General features: G+C 34.5%; 1 protein-coding gene across 1 annotated transcript in view; it reads left to right on the top strand.

Moving 5' to 3' along the window:
- The window catches only part of LOC129972153 (glypican-6-like), a 118,632-nt gene that overhangs the window by 78,878 nt on the left and 17,811 nt on the right, over positions 1-21,943 (top strand). Inside the window, exon 4 of the mRNA XM_056086170.1 lies at positions 10,350-10,515. Within this exon, the coding sequence (XP_055942145.1) occupies positions 10,350-10,515 (166 nt within the window). The remainder of the gene's footprint in view (positions 1-10,349; positions 10,516-21,943) is intronic.

Here is a 21,943-nt window from a genome sequence, read left to right as displayed (position 1 = left end):
TAATTGGGAAAGAAAGATTCCTTTCTATAGACCTGAAAGCCGAAGTACTGTGTGTTCACCAGGAGAATACTTTCCGCCAAATGTCTATGTTTATGGCGGTCGCTGAAGAAACAGGTTACTATAGGAAGAATTCATTTCGCGTAGGTAGAAATTCATTCAAGTTTCTTACATTGACACGTTTAGCGCCAAATTGGCAATATTTGGTATTATTATATTTAATTTTTTGGGTCTTTTATTTTTGCCTAGTTATACTGTTCCGAAATGCGATGGATCTTTATTAAAATCGAACTTCCGGTCTCCGAACCATTTATTTTCCCTCTTCCTTATAAAATATTCCTCGGCCGTACAAATCCAATCAAAATGTGGAAAAGTGTTTCATTGCTTTAATAGCTAACATTTTCTACAGAAAACGTTGATATTCCCTTCATGTAATCAGTATTAAATTCACTTCCCTGATGAACACATTAATGCATTTCACACGAAATAAAGTATTATTTTATCGTTCAATTTGGTGTACGCCGAACGAGGGATGTTTTTGTGTTCTAGGTACTATTATCCGAGGGCTGAATTTGTAGGCATTCGTATTAAGCACTGTTCCCCTGGCCTGTTGCCTTTACGGATACGGTCGTAGATCTGCCATCTGACCCATTGTAGGACCACTCTCGCCTGTAGACATTGATTGGGAGCTTCCCGCAAACTGTTGATTAAATGAACCGACATCAAAGAATCACGTATAACCACAATTGAGGGGAAAGAGGACAAAATGCGCCGGACGAAAGACGAACACGGGCCATGGGAACGGGACTTCATGAGGGCCATTGAAAAAGGTAGTTTTCTTAACAGGGGAATGACTAAAATAAGATCAATTTTTTTACTCGGATTGCTTTTAGCTGATATTGCTATACGGTTTCTGTCAGTCATATATGTTCGTTTTTCATCAATCTACTAAGAACTATTGTTACTTTCTACTTTCTCGTACGAATATTATAATCACCGAAAGACGAATTTCCACTTTCAGATTTTTCCTAGTACAAATAACACATTTCAGGAATTATATTATTGTGATAATTCAAAAATTCTTTTAAGAAAACGCATGAAATTTGTTATGTGATCTTTTCCTCAATATCCAAACTAACACAAACACAATAACAAAACTAAAAAATGAAGAGAGCTAGATGAATAAAATGTGTTACACAGATTTAACATCTAAAATGTAGATAGTATTAAATTTAAAATTTGTGAAGAGCTTTGACTGACTATAAGTCTGTACTTTCATAAGCACTGGCACGCAAAAACGCAGTGACTTAAAAAAAAGAAGAAGCAAAACTCATAAATGCAATGACTTAAATATGTGAAATTTGGTATGTGATTGTATGACTACAATTGTATCTTATGTTAAATTTCGGTTTTATTCGATTGGGGGGGGGATAGCATTCAAAATATACATTCGGTTTTCTGATTCTTGTGTATTAATTACATCCCAGAGATTAATTGCCAAAGAATGTGCTCTAATAGGTTCTCTCATATTTATTTTTCATTAGTGGCATAGAATTAACAATATACAAATGCATTTCTTAGAGATTACGCGAGAACTGCCACTGTTGCTTTTTTCCCAAGCATATTTTCGCGTTGTGTTAGTGCAAATTTAAAAAAAAGATACGACTTCGGAAATTTAATAGCAAAATTCTTAAATAAAATTGATTTTCTCAATGAATAGTTTGGTTATTGTATTAATTTATTCATAATACTATGTTCAATTTCGTTGTATAATCATGCATAGGAAATACAGACATCGTTATTAAGTATATTTAGTTTTGATGTTATCGATAATGGAAACATTTCATGAAATTCACTCTTTTCAAAAGAGATTGAAAAGATGTTCCATCTAATAAAAAGTTTCTTTTCAAAATCACGTCTCGGAAGGAACTGATGCATATATGCATCATTTTCAGAAACTCTTTGTTGGGACTTTCTTTTTCAGCTGTTATGTTTTTTAATATTTCTAAAATCCATCCTTCAATAACGCCCAAACAAGCGAGATATGTCTGCATTCAGCTGCTGCATGATAAACATCCGTCTGAAATTCACTCCGCTGGAAATAAATTGTTTGAGAACGGAGCTTTTTCAAAAGGGGGAGAGGTCTTTATGATGAGCTACAAAAGTTGCAGCTGATTGAAATGGCAAGCGAGTGTAGCTTGATTTTTGCGGAATCCTGTTAAGATGTTTTGATGCAAAGCTTTTATCTCCCTTGTGAAGAGCCTGGGACGCAGAGGACAGATTGGATTCCTTAATGTTTGATGTTGTAACCCTGAAGGCTTCGTTCGTTGACAGTAAGTGACTTTTATGCATATGTCTGAAGATTGGAAAATGAAGTTTAGACATCGCCGTCGCCTTCCTCAGTGTCACTGTGACAAAACATGTTTTTTTCAAAAACAGGGAAGTTGAAAAATGCATTACTTTTTTTTCCCCTCTAAAAATCATATTGACATGCTTTTGCGAAAATAAATCGAGAAGCTTGAAAATATGAATTAGATTTTTTTTTCCATCTGAAAAGTCATATAAGCAACAGTGGGGTTAAAATGCAGTGTTTCGAACTATTATTATGAAATAGCTGTATAAATGGTATAATGATGAAATAAATTGTTGTAAATTTTATTAAATGATATTTTACAGTACACTCCCGATTATCCCCGGAATTAGGTGGCTCGGCCGCCGCGGATAACAAAAATCGCGGATAATCCGAAAAAAGCTAAAAACGGGTATAGCAAAAGAGAAAACAGTCATTCCAACTTTGAAAAATCGTTTTATGTACAATAAAACGTAAAATAAACCGCAGGAAATGTTTAACTAACGCTTAATATTTTAGTATATCACTCAAAACTAACCTAAAATGTATTTTGTGAATGAAAACAGAAAAGTGCTTTGTACTTACGAGAGGCGTCAAGGATACACAGGAAAATGAATACATATGTACTGTTTTAATACTGTAATGCGTTATGTAATTACAAAAGCATAACTGTAAAGCTGCACCTTTTTGAAGAAATCAGTCAAAAAAAAAAAAAAAAACCTTTGTGTGGCAGGCGCGGATAATCGGGAGTCTACTGTATTTCAAGAAGAAGAAACTCTTTTTTTTTTTTTTTTTTTTTAATATTTATTCATCAACTTTTATTAAAATGTTTAATTCCAGATGAATTTTTCAAAGTATTATAAATTTCAGTGTCTTATATTCTCAAACTTAAGAGATGATCACATTTCGGGATATAAAACATTCTTTAAGGTATTTTTGTGAGTTTTAAGTGTGATATAGCGCGGAAATTTGGAGAAAGGTTGACGACTCGGGTATAGTTCTCTTATTCTGATCATGGTTCAAAATTATGATAGCCCTCATGTTGCTGCACAATGAAGCATTCATCTAACCAGGCTAATCTAAGATATTTGATCACTAAGTGTTGTATAAAGTCTTGAAGCTTTTTTTAAAAAAATAAAATACATATTTTTGCGCTCATATTCTGGTGGCTTATTTTTGATACATAATATATTTTATCATTTTGATTGAGAGGTTCTTAATCGTAATAAATCAAATGAAGCCCCCCCCCTACAAAACACATCTAGAAACGAGCTGATGCGTAAATACATCAGCAAAAGTCATTTGTCAAATCTTTTACTTTCGGTCATTATACTTTTTGTAAAATATTCCAAAAAATATCTTCCCGTAACATCTATTGTTTGCATTCAGCTGCTGCATGGTGTCCGTCCAGAATGTTTTCCTCTGGAAATAAATTCTTTGAGAATAGAGCTTAATGATGAGTTACAGAAGTTGCAGTTAATTGAACTTATTATTTTTATTATTTATTTATTTTGTTAAACTGTATTTTTTTTTCCGCAATTTTTCCGTTTATAATCAGAAAAATCTGAACAGAGAACTGACCTTTGTTTCAAGGTTTGATATTGTAAATTTACAAGCATGATTTTCTTTAACATATAATCTGTATATATAAAACACTAACGAACGTGGCACAGTGCTTATCGTGCTTATTACTTATTATGGAATGGCAACATTCAAATGTAAACACAATATTTGCGATAGCTTCAGCCAATTGCTCTATTCTGCGTTTGGAGAATTGAAACCTACTGGACTTAATGGAACCTCTAGGGTACCTTTAAAATTTATTTGAAGGGGTGATAAATTTTTTTAGAAAAACTGCATTAAAGAGTTAAGAGAAAAGATAATTTGAAAGGAAATGAAGTTTTAAAGTAACCGGAGAAAACATAAGAATTAATATTCATTTCCGTTGTCATTTGCGATATAACAGATTTATTAGGTTCACGCTGAACACGAACCTTTTGTATATTATTCCATTTTAAGAGTTTATTCTTTCCTATTAACGCGCAAAAGCTTTTTTTTACGATCTTGCTAATCTGTTGAATTTTGTTCCATTGCACTAAATTCGAAACTAATGAAAACTGACTTGTGTTAAGGAACTCGCGAGCTGCAAATGAAGAAAGAAAGAAAAACGCGGGCCGAGTACAATTTCTATCTGCCTGCCTAAATGCATTTCACCGCTTAAACCTTTAATCTAATTTATTATGTTTTCCAAAACCCGTTGCATGGGCTTGACAGTCGTGATGAATGTCGCCACGCTTCCGCGAGGGGGCGTTGCTGTTCATTTGCTATGTCTTTTGCTTTTTTACCCGGCCGTCTTCTGGTAACATAATATTAATGCTGCCCAAATTGCTTTCTTTACTTGCAATTCATTTATTTTTATTTTTATTACCTGTTTTGTTTGAGCTATGTTAAGTTTGCCGTGCTCGGGAATTTGCTCGATTTTAGAATGAGTGCGTTTCTGACACAAAGATTGCCTTGTTAAAAAAATGCCTGTTTGTTTCTTCTTGAGAAGGGTGCCTTTTGAAATTCATTTACGAAGTTTTGTTGTGAATTTTTTGTTTCAAGTTGGGAAAGGTGAAAATATGCGCTTGAATCGTGTGTGTTGAAGGGAAATTTCATTTCGTGAACTTTATTTGACAACAAACGAAATTGAAATTGTATTAAAACAAACTCAAATAGCTTAGGAACAAAGACGATATAAATCAGTTTTGTATTTCTTATTTTGAAACATCAATTCTCATCATTCGTAGGCCTGACTGCGCTTATCATCCAGTATGTTCTGTCAACACCTCGAAACTGCATGGATAACTACATAAGGTATCTACTCTAATCGTAGCTCAGTGTCTACTTATTAAACCTCTAAAGAGAGGAATTTTATTTTGGGGTGAGGTTATTGCTGTAGATGCTGTAAAGAATTATATTTTGTATTGCTTGTGACCAATGTATTGTTTGTACTGAAGAAATGATAGCGAAATCTAGATATTCATATAATCACTAGGCCTTTTCATCCGTGTTGAGTAAAATATTGTCGCGTAGATGATGTCACGTAGACTTTTTCGTGTTCTCTCTAATAAAGGTGCTCTCCCCCACTCACAGTAAAAAATTGTGGGCATGGCATTAGTATACAGTAGTTACGAAATATTAACGTTTAGCGTGAATTTGGCATTTTAAATAAATCCGTTTCGTGTGATTTTTCGCGATTAATCTTTGATATGCAGTTATTAGTGTCCGGAAATCGAATATGTGTTGTAATGTCTTGATGTAGACTGTTTAAAAAACGAAGCAGAATTTCCAGACAATTCTTTATTTTACAGCCCTATATATACAAAGAACAACTTGTTCTAATATTGGTTAAATAAATAGTTATTTACACCTGTAATAGGAGATATAACAGTCAAAGTCGAAGGCTTTCTTGAAACTCAGTTGGTTCTCGGACTCCGAATTCGTGGGCGTAGTGCAACTGTCCGTCTGCAGTTCGTTTCTTCTCTCCCCTCCAAAAAAAAAAAATCTCCGCACTTTATTTCGGCGACAATCTCCGCCTCTTAATTTATTTTGGTCATTTGAGCTCTCTTTCAGCTTATCGGAATTCAGCCATATGCTCTGTCAGCGGCGCCAGTGGGTCCTGGGAAGATTCTTTCACAAAGAGAAACATCTAGCATCCAGGTATTTGGACACCTCTTTCTCTTTGAAGGCTATCAATACCTCTTGGATGAGGAACTCCCCATGTGGTCTTTCACTGCAGTCGCTAATGAACAGATGCGAGACCACCCAGGTGAAAAGATCCACCATCTGGCTATCTCGAGGAGTTTAGTAAATAACAGCGATGGCACAGCTGGCTGTAAATGTCTTATCAGTACTGGGAAACGGGGAGTGTTACAGTGTTTTAGACTCGTTTTTCCCAATCGATTGAAACAAAAAAAATGACATAGAACTACAATTGTAGTCACAAAACCACATTACCAAATTTGATATATTTAATTCATTGCGTTTTTAGAGTTATTCAGTTTCCATGCTTCTGAAAAGTACAAAACGATAGATCTTGTTGGATTTAGTCTAAAATTCGATATATATATATACAGTATAAATATTAAATCAGTGTACCAAATGTTATTTGTCTTTTGTAGTCGAGAATCTTATATTAGGACAACCGAATGGACCGACTTGCTCTGGATAGAAATAAATGTACAAATATGTTGTAAAAACCATAGACAATGCACTCCCGAGTATCCGGTTCGAGACTATTCGTACTAGATTTTTAAAAACTAAAAACTGTATATTTTGACCTTACCTTTTCATATCTGTGTATCATTTACCAGTGAAAAATAAAATCAGTTTGAGTCAGTTTGCTTAAGAATGAGGCCAACGATTTATGTTAATGTCTTGTTTATGTTTCCTGCATTTAAGTTAGACATTACAGAATTTATGTTGAAAGGCGAACAGTTTATAACCTTTGACTTACTTTTTTCATCTTTAAAATTCTTAAAACGTGCAGTGTAGTATATAAATATATATAAAATATCAGTACAGAGCCTTCTTTTTTAACTCGACACGTTGCCGGCAACGTTTCTATGATTCACTAGGTCACTGCCTCGTTCACATTCTACGTGGCTCGAAATAAATGGAGGGCTTAGTACTCAATAAGAAGTGAGAAAATACGCATTATAACAGTGAATTTGGGTATAAAAATTTTGTCTCCTGGTATTGGTGGGCAAAGAAATGAGTTCATAGAATTCTGACCTATCCAGCTTTTTTGTTATCCGGCCTGCCCTTCTGCCACATTTCAAGCATCTAATTCAAGACATTTTTGTGTTATTTTTTGTCACAGACAGACATAATGCCAAAAATGTATTTTTCGAACTCAGAGGGGTCTAAAATATAAAAAATTCGTCAACTTTTTTTTGTGGTGATTCAATTCTTTCTCTTCTGTTTTTACTTACCTCGTATACGAGAGAGTGGAAACACAGCAAACTACATGAATGAAATTTGATTTGCAGTTTCCTCACTAAGAATGACATCAAATTTCGGATCAAACTAATCAAAGAGCTGAGTGTCTGTCTGTGCATGGGTACTAAAATAAGTATATGAAGACTTTAATTCTTAAACGTAATTTGGTACCTATTCTTGGTGTTAAAATTGTTAATCTGCGCCGTATTCATTTCCTCCAGGGAGCCAAAGAGAAGAGGCACAGATGAGTACTTGTTTCTTTTCACTGTACATGGAAAATGAATGCCATTTCTTTCCACGGTAAGTGCAGGAGAGTGTCGAGGCGAGAACACATTGTTTTGTGCACGGAATTCGAAAATCATGAAAGTGAATGCCCAGTTGATGACCGGGTTTAATCTCAATCACAGAGTGAAAAACGGGGACTAACTGCTTCTTTCTTTGGCACTAATAACCCTTCCGGGAGTTGGCCGCCGTCCAACACTCATTTATAAAGCCATATAAACACATTAACATGCCTGCGGGGTGCCGCTCGTTCGGAACTTTTTATCTCTTAATGTCCCGGATGTTTAGCTAACGTCCCGGCAGTAAATGAGCAACGAAATTTGAATACTAACCTGGGGAAAGTCGATTAGGCACAAAAATATTTTTCTTTTCCATTTTGTATATATAAAAAAAAATCTTTGGTTGTGGCATGATTTTTATTATTAGTCTCGTATTCGATCCTTCTGAAGTCCCAGGACTGCTCGGGAAAAACCGAATTTCAACCGCTTTTCTGGATTTGGGTTATTTCGAATTTCATCTTCAAATAAATAACGCATGTTAAGAAATAATTAAATTTTTGTTAAATTATTTTATGTAGTTGAAATAATAATAATAAAAAAAAATTCACCTTTGGAAATTCTCTATATATCTTATAACTTTATAATAAATGAATCATGCATAATAAAACCGGTGGATGTGATTCTTTTCAAATTTGTGGCATAATTTCTAATAAAAGTGTTATCGCTCCCCGCCTCTCTTATAAATATTGTTGACATTCATAAAAGCCGTGAACACCCCCCCCCCCGCCCCATTGCTCTGTGTTTTTGCTTAAGTCAGTGCCTCTCACATGAACATTTCTGTTTCCGTAATATAGTGAAAACAAGCTGGTATGGTCTTCCTAAAACTTTCCCGCATACTCTCTAATAATGGTGTTATTCCAGAGTACGCTTTGTATGTAAAAATAACTATTGTATTAAATTATTACAATAATTATTGTATTCCACCGCCATACAATTGTTAAAAAATACTGACCTCTTCTGCGAATGTATCATTTTTACTGCATCTATCGTATGATCCTTAGCGAGTTTTTTGGCAGTTAATACCCGAGATATATTTAATGTTGTCTATAATAAGTGCCATCAGAAACCAGTCCGCATACAAAGTTAGCGAATTAAGCCGACATTTTTGAGTCTCTTGTTTTTCCGTATCGCCATCTTGGGTCAAGAGTACGAATTAGCAACTCGCGCGTCACAGCCCTTTTTAAGGGGCGGACTTCATTCATGCATTTCATTCATTCAACCACAGATTGTAATTTAGACCTGAACCAGAGAACGATCACCTCTGATCCAGTACCCCCAGTGGTATTATTCTCGACATGGTGTACTTTGTGACCATGACAGATTTATACGTGCGCCAGCCAGCACCACACACGGAGAGTCTTCGGCTGGCGGGTGCGAACTAGCAACCCAAGGGATGCGAATCCAACGCCCAACCAACCAGGCTATCCCGGCCTTATATATATATATTTAATAGTACCGAAAAATTCGAATTTATGTTTTAGACGCGTTTTTCCAAACCGATTGAAATAAAAATTACAAAAATTGATATAGAACTACACTTGTAATAACAAAATCGCATGCCATATTTGATATATTTAAATCATTTCGTTTTTGAGTTATCCTGCTAACATGCTTCTCGAAATACAGACAGGTATTAACCCCTTGCCTGCCGCGGACGTATATATACGTCTCCCAAAGCCAATGTGTTAATTGCCCCTGGCGTAAATATACATACGTCTCGCAACTATATACTTATATATACCGAATCTCGCAAGTTATCCTCGGCAGGCAAGGGGTTAATTGCAATGTGGTACAAAATTTGATAGGTGTCTACGCTATAATTACTAAATTTGTGTACTGAATTTTATTTATCTAACCCTCTTCGTTTTGTAGTTATCGTGTTAACGTTAGCCGGACTGACAGACATCAATCTATATGGATTTTGCTGAAAATTTGATTGAACCATATACCAAATTTCATCCATCTAGCTCAAAGCATTATTGAATTATCTTTGTCACAGCTAGAAGAACAGATAAATCTTTTAAAAAGTACGTTTTTCAAATCAGAGGTCTGAAACATGGGGATTCGTCAAAATCTCGAGTTCGAATTTACAAAAGGAAAAAAAAAAAAAAAAAAAAATGTAATATTTGTTTTTAAAATTTCGAAAAAGGCACCTGTCTGAATGTATCCAAAATATCCTATATATATCTGTATTCCGGTTAATTATCAGTCTTCCTGGACTCCTAAGTGTCGATAAATAAATAAACTATGTAGGGCTTACATGCTACTAATAATAGAATTACTAGTCATCCCCATTATTTTTTTTTAAAAAAATAGCATTATTTCAATTGAAAAAAATTTGAGGAGTAGGTATGAAAAATTGGCTCCTAGAAAAGAAAAAGAAATCCTATAATTCAAGCATTTCGTATATGAACTTTCTTTTACATTTTGACAATGTAAAAGAATCGGTTCGTATACTATTAAATATTTTACAGAAAAAGAGTGGAAATGTATTGCTGTATTATTTAATCATATTTAATTTACTTTTAATATTTTTTGCTTCATGAAAATAAACAACTGATTAGACTTGCAATTTACAATATATAATTCTCACATTGATTCAGTATTCGTCTTCGAGTATTAACAATAATTATTTTCATGCGCAAGAAATTAATGCATTTTTTAATTGCCTTTTGCAGGTGGGCCCTACTCCCGAATGCAGCCGTGCCCTGATGAAGATGACTTATTGCCCGCACTGTAACGGCCTCCCAGATCTCCGGCCCTGCTCCAATTACTGCTTGAACGTCATGCGGGGTTGCCTTGCATATCATGCAGAACTGCACCAAGAATGGAATAATTATATCAGTAAGTGAGAGATGTTTTAGAAACAATACGTTGCGAAAGAATTCTTCGACATGTTTTACGAGCATGTAAAAAGGAAATGTGAAGAAGAAGCAAAGCATGTAGTGAAGAAATGCTTTAAAATGCTTTCTGTAAAAAAGATGGAGACATCTTATTTTCCCGAGACCGCTTTAATTTCAGTTATTCCGAAATCAAATCAGATGTCCCGGATTTGATTCATACGTAAAAAAGTCATCTTAAATACAGGTTTGTTGAATTGGATTTTAATGAAAATTTGTTAAAAATTAATTTTAAATTAACTTAAACTTAAAATAAAAAATCTGTTTAAATCGTTACTACATGCTTTGAATAATTAGATGCAATTTTCAAGTCTTTGGTTCTACTTAAATTAAAAGTTCTCTCGAATTTCATTTAAATATATTCCATTTTATACTTATTAAAACAATTCATATATTTTTTAATGTATTGTTATATTATAGCTTTCAAGAAAATTCTGAAGAAAATTCATTCTTGTCTTTTACTATGCATAACGTAATGTATGAAACGATTGAAGGAAAAACTTTTTAAAGTAACAATAAAATAGTGTGTTCGTGCTTCTTAAAGACGCATTCTGCAGTTTCGTTTTGAGATTTTTTTATAAATAATTACTACATCGTTTTGGATTTTTAAATTTAATTTGAACTGTTCAAGATCTGTAGTAAGCGCCGTGAATCGTGTTCCCATTTTGAAATAAAGGTCCGGTTTTTTATCTATAGCCATATAATTAAAAAATTTTAAAAAGTTTAATTAGATTAAATCTTCTAAGAGAATCCCTTAAAAAATTCTTCTTTTCAACTGTACAAAGGTAATATGGCATGCATTTTTAAATCCATCTAATCTAATGGAAAGGGTGCAGCTAAAGTAGATACGCATTCTCTTTAATGAAGAGGCTATCTCCTGTCTTCCCAATATAAAATTTTAGATCTAGGGCGAGACCCTGAGCGCTACGAATGATCAGACTTTATTTTCAGAGTCCCTTTCGTGAACGTTTTGTGTTTCGTAGTACAGTGCAGAAAATCAAATATGCAGTTTGGGATGCATTTTCTTTTCGATTAACTGAAATCACAATTTGATACATAGCTACAGTTGCAATCCCATACTAAATTTCATTGTTATAAGTCGGGGAGTTTTTGAGTTATCGCATTTACATGCTTGAGAATGTACACAGCGACAAAAATTGATCCCTTCACGAATTGGGTTCAAAATTTAATACGGATCTACGCTTTAAACGCTAAAACTATGTCTCCAATTTCATTTATCTAACTTGTTCAGCTTTTGAGTTAAAACGCGCTTAGGTATATGCGGAAGAGCAAACTGACAGATTGTAAACTCTTATAGTTTTGATTCAACATTTGACAATCTGTACTCTCAATCTTAAATCTGTGCATGAAATTTTATCCAGCTAATTCTTTAAATTTTATTGTCACCTTATTCATATGTTTTCGAATAGACAGGGAGTGGGAGGACAGATTTCTTGTGACTGGAATTTGTACAAAATCTGATTGAACACTACATTTAAATGTAAAGACTAGATACTAAATTTCATTTCTCTATCCCAGCGCTTATGACAGGCAGAAATAATTCTAAAAATGTGTTTTTCAAGTTTCAGGATGATCTGAAACATGAAGATTTGTTAAAATCTCGATTTCGTATTTTTTGACCATAACAATACTTTATTTCATTATACTAGAAAGTATTTCGCATATTCATTATTTGAAAAATGAATAACAAAAGCAATAGCAGAAAACATTAAATATTCATTTTGATTTCTTCTAGATGCTTTATTATATGATTATTTTACAGTTATAAGATTTTTTAATTCTACAGTACACTGCCGAGCATCCGGCCTAATGTGGCGGAAGGGCAGGCCGGATAACAAAAAAACCGGATAAGCCGGAGTTCTATGAACCCATTTCTTTTCCCACCAATACCAGAAAACAAAGTTTTTATACCAAAACTCACTGTTATAGTACGTATTTTCTCACTTCTTATTGAGTACCAAGCCCTCCATTTATCTCAAGCCAAGTAGAATGTGAACGTGGCCCAGTGAATCATCGAAGCAGTGGCCGGTTTTTATTATTTCACCAGAATCTAGTCGCTGTATAACGCGTCATTTCTCCTCCATAATCACTACAACTTTTTTTTTTATCTCTTCTCATTTGAAATCTTCACTATGGTCCTCTTCAAAAAACAGTAAGCATACTGCAAAAACAATTTACGATTATTGTACGTACTGAGCAGTTATAGTTAGAAAAACAGCGGCAACAATTGAGATCCGTTACACACTGACGAAACAACGAATAAAACGTTGCAAAATGCCAATCATCATTTGAATTTTGCACACGATACGAAGGAGGATTCTTGCAGATGCCCGCTTCCAATGCCGTGGTAGTGTTGCCAATGCAAGCTTTGCTTTTCTCATTTAATCACGATAAAATAAAACTAGGCCGGATAATCGCAAACCGGATACTCAGGAGTGTACTGTATACTGTACCCAAACACTGTCCCTTCATCAAATACGCTTGGTCACTTTAGACGTAAATGAAAATTTTAGTTTTTATTCCCCTTAATATTTGTCATTAAAAGGTCAATCGTTTTTTTGCGGACCACTAAGAATGTTTATGATAGCTAAAATTAGTAAAAGCGATACAGATATGGACCTTCAGGGTTACGAATTCAGAAAAAAAAAAGTTCCTGGCGTCGATGTATTTTATAAATGAGTCATAGATACCACCGTTGTTGTTTTTCCTTCCTTCTCCTAATGCTAATTCCTCGAAGCGCCGAGTGTTTTTCACCAAGAGCCTTATTTTATGGCGTTCTAAAGACGCATTATTTTTCTTCTCTCGCCGGTGACAACCGTCTCTATTTCCAGAGGCACCAGAAGAGTCCTGCGGGGCTGGACCGGCGATCCTGCGACGGATTTGAACAGAAATAAATAACAGAACAACAAAAAGGCCAGGGTGGAATGAAGATAAATAGATTTCGTTCGGCGCCACCCTGAAACGTAAACTTATCCCCAATCAACGCTTGGGAACACGCGTTACTACGGCGATACGAATGAAAGAAAAAAAGAGGAAGTCAGTCAGTCAGTGAATTAAACGGCCGAGGAGACAAGAGGGGGGAAGGAGTGTCGAGAGTTTTAATCGTTACGTGTTTGAGCTGATTTCTCGGGCCGTCAATCTGGCAGAGTGGTGACGGAAGGGTTGGTGGACTCCGCGCGGAATGAATCGGTGTCTTGTCTGCGTTTTTGTTTCCTAGAAATTCCGATCTTGTTTTATGAAGAGATTCTTCCATTGCTCTTGGTTCCGGGAAATTCACATATAAACATTTCGCATTTAAATTTAGATATTTAAGCAAGATTATTTCCCGGTGGTTAGTGAAGGGCATGACTGGTATTTAAATGGTATTCCCTCCCCCCTCTTGAAATAGATCATTTCAATGGAAGTCCTTAAGCTGTTTAAGGCTGATTGATTAGTTTTCCAATTTCTTTCTTATTGATGCATATTTATTTTAACGTTAAAAAGTGTTTTATTCATTTATTTAGTAGAATATCTATTTTAAGAAATAATTTACTGTGATATACTATTCTGTTGAATACGTAATTATTTCTTGAAATAACGGATTAAGAATGTACGAAATGACGTAATTCGTACTTAAATTATAATATTATCCATTTAATTGTCTTCGTTTTGTAGTTGTCTTAACTTATATTCGAACAGCCAGACATCATCTGAATGAATTTTGTTTAACATTTGATAAAGTCCAAAAGTTTGGTGTAAAGATCATTTACCAAATTTCATCTACCTAGCTCTAAAGATTTTTGAGTTATTTTTGTCACAGACAGGCATTTTATAAAATGTGTTTTTCGAACTCTCGGAGGTCTAAACGAGGAGGTTAGTTAAAATCTCGAGTTCGAATTTTTTTTTCACGATTTCAGTATTTTCTCTATACTTCGTATGGGAGAAAGTAAAAAGTATTGTCACAAATTGTGCTTCAAGTTGCTTTAAAAATTTATTAAAATTAGGAAAAAAAATCTTACAGAAATGAAATTGTAATATTGGAAAATGGTGTAAACTATTTTTGACGAATATACTCGTCATGGAAAAAGTACAACGTTTTGTGTTATGACGAGTTTATTCGTCAGGAATAATAAGAAGTGACAATTTTAGTTAAAATTCAAACATATTCGTAAATTTCAAGATGTTTAAAATATTTTGAGGCCAAGTCGAAATCAAAGGAACAAGTAAAAGATTATGCCTTGTATCATGCTTTGCCCAACGCCATTCTGTAACAGCAAATTAACCTTCTTTGCATGGTGATGGAAATTTACTTCATAGCATTTAGTGAACAAAAATTTGTATTCAAAAGTATGTATACAAAGTATTGTATTCAAAAGTAAAAATTGTAAATTGGTTGTTGCTGGCAATTTTTTTCACGGTTATTGCGTAATAAGAAATGTAGCTGTCAAGTAAATAAATTAAATAAAAAAAAATCAAATGTCGCAATCATTATTGAGGATATGAACTTGTCATTCCGCTGTTTATTGTGGTTGGAAGAAACGTGCGATTTCTGGAATATTTTTTTATAACTAATCTGACATTTTTTTGTTAATAAAAGCAATAATAAGTGGATAAATTTAGAAGTGAAGGGCATGGAAGATTTTGTACTGAACTTAACTTGTAAATTTGCATGATGATGACATTTCTATCCTATTGTTTTTTTAAATTATTTTAGATTATGTTTCTAAACATTTTTCTTTTAATCTGGAGCATAAATTATATCACTCCGATTTATTTAGCAAAAAAAGAAGAAAAAAAAAATCATGAAATGAAAGGTTAAAATAATAATTATATATTTTTATGTTTCTTTTCGTTCATATGCAAATAATATTTAATGTAAGTATATAATTAAATAAATGTGATTACTGAAATAAAAAAATAATTCATTTTTTACAACATAATTTCATATTACACATACTCTGTGTTTGACGAGTGTACTCGTCATCGCAAAAAGACACAATTTTGACACCCTTTTTCCGAAGAGGTCGAAACAGTTAACTGGTAAAAAGGTTTTCGCATTGTAATATACTTTGAAATCATTAAGGACTGACGTTAAATTTCAATTATTTTTTAATATAATGAAAAAATCTTTTTTAGTGAACACCTACTACCTAAGAAGCAACATTTGATTTGCTGCAAGTCCAAAATCTTTTGAACAATGTTTTCATTACGCAACTTAGAATAAATAATGTCGACCTTAAAAGCATCATCATGTTAATATGACTTATCTATGTGTGTCTTAGGATTTCTTAAAGTTTGTCTTAAGACTCGCCCTTCATTAACAGGACACACAAAAAATGCAAAATAAATCATGAAAGATGGGTATGGGCTGTGTTAACGCGTCTTTTCTTGGGGTCTTATTTGTTTAGGCCGGTTTCTCAGGCCATCAGTTTGGCAGGGTGGTGACTGAAGGGTTGGTAGACCCCAGATGGTATGAATTAGTGTCGTGTCTGCATATTTGTTTGTGGGAAAATCAAAATTTTCTTTCGTCAAAAGATTCGTGGAATTTTACAATAAATATTTGGGGTTTGTCCGCATTTAAATTTCCTACTCGATGGCCTTTAGATTTTAACTGACAGGCGTAGGTGGTATTTCTGAAATGTTTGCTTTTCGAGATGATATTTTTACTAAAAGTAGCCAACATCCGGCCTTTTTCTGTTTTTCTTTATTTCACATTCAGCGTCATATATATGAACATATCAGTTGTATTCACACCCATAATGATGCTTAATTTGAGTGCAAAAAATTAACGTAAAAATAATCTTAATTAAAATTATATAACTTTTCTACTTTCTCATATACCATCTATATAAAGAGAAAACACTGTAACCATCGATATATTTGAACTTGGATTTATACATAAATATATTTATTTTCACATTCTCGAAGTTCGAAAAAACCGTTTTTGGAATTTTATCTGTTGATCTGCTTGTAAAAATTTATAATGTCATTGTTACTGGATAGTCCACATATGCACCCGACTATCCTCCTACAGTTATCATTGTTGCAGAAAGGATAATCGGCACCCGAAGTATATTACAACTTTTTCGCCCCCATTAGTCATCACTGACAGGTTGACGAATGGCAAGGCATTAATTCCTTGCAGCTGCGTAATACTTTTCTAAAATGTGACAAAAATGCATTGGTGTTTTCTCATGGTACGCCGACGATTGACTGCCGTGGTATCTATCCTTCTAAGCCTTTCTTCCCTCCCGCTCTCGGCTACGCCACTGGTCCCTGGGGAAAATGCTAAGCAGAAGTGTCTGGAGTGATTTCTCCTGCACTTCTGCTTCGTGAATGTATGTGCAATAGGTTAGCGACGGTAAGTGAAGTCGGAGTAATTGCATTCACTTTCACCCCCTTTAAGATGTTTCTTTTAAAAACTGACATAAGTGCTCTAATATTTGTTCCCTGGTTATCCGGATCGTCCCTATCCTCCTTGCTACCCCGTCGTTGCACCGCTGAATATGTGCATATTATTCGCCTAATATCACTGTAGTACTCCGCACCGCACATTACATCTCCGACATTATATTACTAATGACCTATTTAATACAAATTACTCTTGTATTCCGAGCCTATGGTACGGAGGCTAGTTGAAAATGAAACCGATTCTGGTGGTGTTTTCATCATCTGATCACGGTTAAAAATAATGAGGTCCGTCCCACAATAGGCTTCGTATTGTTTCAGAATGGGGCATTAATGTAACTAAAATTAAACTCCGCTAGTTAGATGTGTTTATCAATGTATGTTAGAGAAAGAGAGAGGTTAGATTCAAACATTCTAAACCTGTAACTAAATTTATATCAGTGTTGTTCTTTGACTCGCATTTCGAGTCATAAACCACGAATTATAAACATGAATATTGTTATATTTCCTTTATTTATCTCAAACAATTTAAGGTAGTTTAAGAGAAGTATTATAATGTTAGGCAGATGTTAAGTCTGTTCTCTACAAATAGCCTCATTGCAATAATTGCCAACTTATTCATACTTTGTCATTTTATGTTTCTTAGATTGCTCAAATGCACAAATTCTGCGTTAATTTATCTTTCCCAGAATTCACCTTTCATTCGAAAAAAAATATATATATATTTTCAAAGTGATCGATTATGGTATTAACGCAAACTTCTGCACGTTATCAGTCAATATTTGACTGTTAGACAGCTATTACAGAACATTTTGAAGAGCATGTAGCCGTATTTATCACTTTACGATAGCGCCGGCGTCCTGGCATAGGGGTAGCGCGTCTTTCTCGTGATCTAGGCGTCCTGGGTTCGAGTCCCGGTTTGGGCATGGGTGTTCTTCCGTTGTTCTATCTGTGGGATGTGTGAATGTGCCCTCCTGTAAAAAGGGGTTGTGCAAGCGAATGAGTGATGCGTGAGTAGCAAAGTCGTACTCTCGTACGCCTAGTTGGCGCTACTATAAAAGCAAAAGACGCTTCCCCACCGGCTTAAAATCGCGGTCTTCGTAACAGCGGGCTTGTCCATGGCAAGTGCCATAAGAAACAACAAAACTTTCCGATAGCTCATTTCTACTTTCTCATCTACGAAGTATAGAGAAAGTAATTCGAATCGAGATTTTGACGAATCCCGGCGTTTAGGCTTCCAGAATTCGAAAGACACATTTTTGAAAAATGTCCGTTTGTTTTCTGTCTGTGACAAAAAAAACTCAAAAATACTTTGAGCGAGACAGGTGAAATGTGTTCTATGGTCTTTACCCCAAATTCTTAAATATCTATCAAATTTTGAGCAAAATCTATTCAGAGGAACTGTTTACCCGGCTGTTCGAATATAAGTTAACCCGGTAACACGAAACGAAGAGAGCTAAATGGATAAAATCCGGTGTACAAATTTATCATCTGTAATGTAGACACCAGATTTTGAGCGAAATCCAATGGGGGATTGAGTGTCTGTCTGTTATTCAAAAGCATGTAAGCGCGGCAGCATAAAAACGCAATGATTTAAATATATCAAATTTGGTATGTAATTTTGCGACTGCAGTTATAGTACCGTACCAAATTTTGGTTTCAATTGATTTGGAAAAATGCTTTCTGAAACGTGAATTTATCTTTATTATCGGTTTGGGCCACGGACATATATCGAATTTCGCAAAACCGGCAAGGGGCAGTACTTTATTTGGTAAACTTTTAGTCATTTGGGGTTAACGGTATCAAATGTGCGAATTGTTTCCAATATGGACAATCCGTCGCCAAAACTGGTAGTCCGCTCTGCAGTCAGCGCGACTATTGTGCGCGATTGGGGCGGCATCAAATCACTGATTATCCCTTTGCCTATTTGTCCGTCAACAATGGCTCCCTTTGAAAAGAAAGGGAGGCTTTCAAACTCAATTCGTCATTTGAGTTCGCTGAGGTGTAATGCGCAATCTGAATGCGGCATTCGCACCTTCTGGATCCGAAAACGTCCCTGCCCTTAAAAGCGAAACTCTGGGGGCTTTCGTTTGGATAAGGAAAAGAGGGCGTTTTCGCAAGATGTTGCATTAGATTCTGAGGCTTAAGCGCCCTCTCTTTGCTAAAGCAGATACGTAATTGAGCTTCTGTGTCGAGCGAGAACAAAGGTTGCGGCGTTCCTGAATATAATCGGCGTATTTTGAAGGGGCGATTGTCAATAGCTACTCAGATTTACAATTCGATGAAAGCCAGTGAATTTGTCACTGGCTTTCATCTTATTGGCTGGCTAACTGGCTTTGTTAAAAAGTATTAATTTTATTAATTATTGTACCGGATGATGAGGATTAAATATCTCTTTAAAGCAAAGTGTAGAGAGAAACGATGATAATGTCTGTTTATCAGCTTTCTAATAAGTTTTCATGTGTCGTATTTTGTGTTTAGCTTCGTTCTACCACTTCATTAGCATATTGAATGTTTTGGCAAAATCATCGGTGACTGACACTCGGCAGTGGCGTTGCAGGGGTCAGCGGTGGCTCCCGTTGAATAATATTTCAGTATTTGTCGAATATAGGGGGACATTTCACTAACGAAGTATTTCTGCACTGTTCGTGAGCACATAACCTGTGCTCCTGTTTGAAAAAATAGAAGATTCTACGGAAGAGGAATTCAAATCAGAAAACAGCTTTCTTGACTAGTCATCCATTTATTCACATCGAGCCTATTTTTATGCAATTCCATATGACGGTTACGAATATTTCTTAAATAAAATAAAAATTATTTTCTTCATAAACTACTCATTTCACGAGAAACTCGCTGCGTTTCCGCGCGATCATTAAAATAAATTTGCTCTGCTTTTCCTCTCGAGCTACTGATCGCTCACACTCCACATGAACGGCTACTTTTCTTTACTGCCAAGCGAACAAGAAATCTTTCCTGCATAACTTTCAAGACAATTAGAATGCGCTGCCATCTATGGTTAGGAAGGAAAACTAATCTCGACAGTATTATATGTCTCCCGTAGTAAAACTCGCATCGTGGCAGCACGAACAAATCCTGTAACACTCTAGTGGCATTCAACCTGTTTTAAATTTAGCTTACGGTTTTATCATCAAATTTATAATCTAATTCGCTAAAGGGTTGACGATTTTTTTTTTGGTCTACCCCAATACAATCTGGCTACCCTAAAGAATGAAGATCAGCAAGGAGAGAACCATTATTTTTTAAATTTTTTTAAGGCTTCCAATTATTATAACTTGACGACTTGTATTTTTCGCGTGTATGTGAACCAGAACTAGATTATTAAATAAGCAAAACGGGCAACTGCATAGGGGACATGCAATTTTGCAAGGCCCAACTTCCTTTCTTTTCTTTCTTTCTTTTTTTTTTTTTTTTGTCTGTGTGTGATGTTTTCAAAGTTATTTAATTTGAAAAAAACTGTGCCCTCGATCGAGATTAAGATTTAAGCGTTGGTTAAATTTTGGAATATTATTCTTGCAACATTTTTATATTATGTTACTTTATAATTATTTTTAAAAGAATTTCATTTTTAAAAATCTGTTTCATCATATAATGAAATTACATTTAGGCTTTGTTGAAATTCTGCAATTTTTAACAATTTCTTTAATATTAATTAAAAATTTCTTGTGATATTGAAGCTAGTTTTCATGACAGTTCCCCATTGGCGAAATAGGATAAATAGGAGCTTATTATTAATTTTCTGTCTCCACTTAGATTGTATTCGTTATTTTTTGGCCTTAAAAAGGTTCTATGGTACTTGCGCTCGATAAATTTCCCCCTTTCCGCTCAAGTGTCAAGAAAGACTACCACATTATAAACTTTATCTTTGCATGTAAGATTTGGCGATTTTACAATGTACGCCAAATGGTAATCAACTCACTATGAATGAGATAGATACTCCTTGTCTCTGATAACGAAACGAAACTTCCTTGAGAAAAATGCTGATGACCTTACCACGTTTCAAACCAGTGTTGAATATAATAAATATAAAGTGTGAGAAATTTGCTTTAAAAATGTATTTATTAAAAGGAATACGTTTATAATTTTACCACACGGAAGACATTTATAAAAATTATAATTCTGATGTGCATAATACAAATTTAATCTTTATATCTCTTACGTTTTAACTTTATTTAACAAAATGAAAAAAAAATACATAGAAAGGGCTTTAAATTCAAATTTAAATGGATATCAATAATGTTTAATTCTTTCTATATGTATGCTTTTATGTATATACATTCCACAAACTGATACTTGAAATGAGTTAATGTATTTTTTACGTTAAAGCTGTTCAAATAAGGGTTTTTTTTTTTTTTTTGCAAAAAAATAAGCTTTTTGGCTGGCTAAAATAAATGATAGGAATCATATTAATATTTTTAAAAACAGCTGCTGGTTAATTCTCAGGAGAAAAAAAAAACATTTTCAATAAGAAAATGTTGATAATTAATTTAAATGCAACATCTAAACGTGCTACATTAAAACGCTTAATTCTCAAATACAGTATCATGAGCTTAAATTTTATTCGTAAGTAATGTAGTAGCAAATTTCTGCCTATTTTCTTAAAAGCGCTGCCAATGATATATTACTAATTTTCAATTTGTCTTAAATTTATGTGGGAAGCGCTGACAGATCCCGTATCCTGTATGGCGCCATGCTGGCCATGTTGCGTCACGTCATTAATCACGTGATGCTTTCCCGCCATTATTGGCAGACGAGAGTTGGGCAGTGAGACGTGCAAGACGTGCAGCTCACGCTCATGTACCTTTTATGTTCTATGTAGTAATGTTTTGTCCTTTGTACTTTAATCTTAATAAATATATTTCAAATATTAATGCTGGTCGTTGCCTTTTCCCACATTTTTGGGGGCTCGGCCTTTCTCGTGAATACCCCTAGCAAATCCCTCCAAA

Source organism: Argiope bruennichi, chromosome 6 (genome assembly GCF_947563725.1).
Source record: "Argiope bruennichi chromosome 6, qqArgBrue1.1, whole genome shotgun sequence".
Classification (NCBI taxonomy): Eukaryota; Metazoa; Arthropoda; class Arachnida; order Araneae; family Araneidae; genus Argiope; species Argiope bruennichi.
Note: the sequence above shows the minus strand (reverse complement) of the source record. Positions and strands in the feature narration are given on the sequence as shown.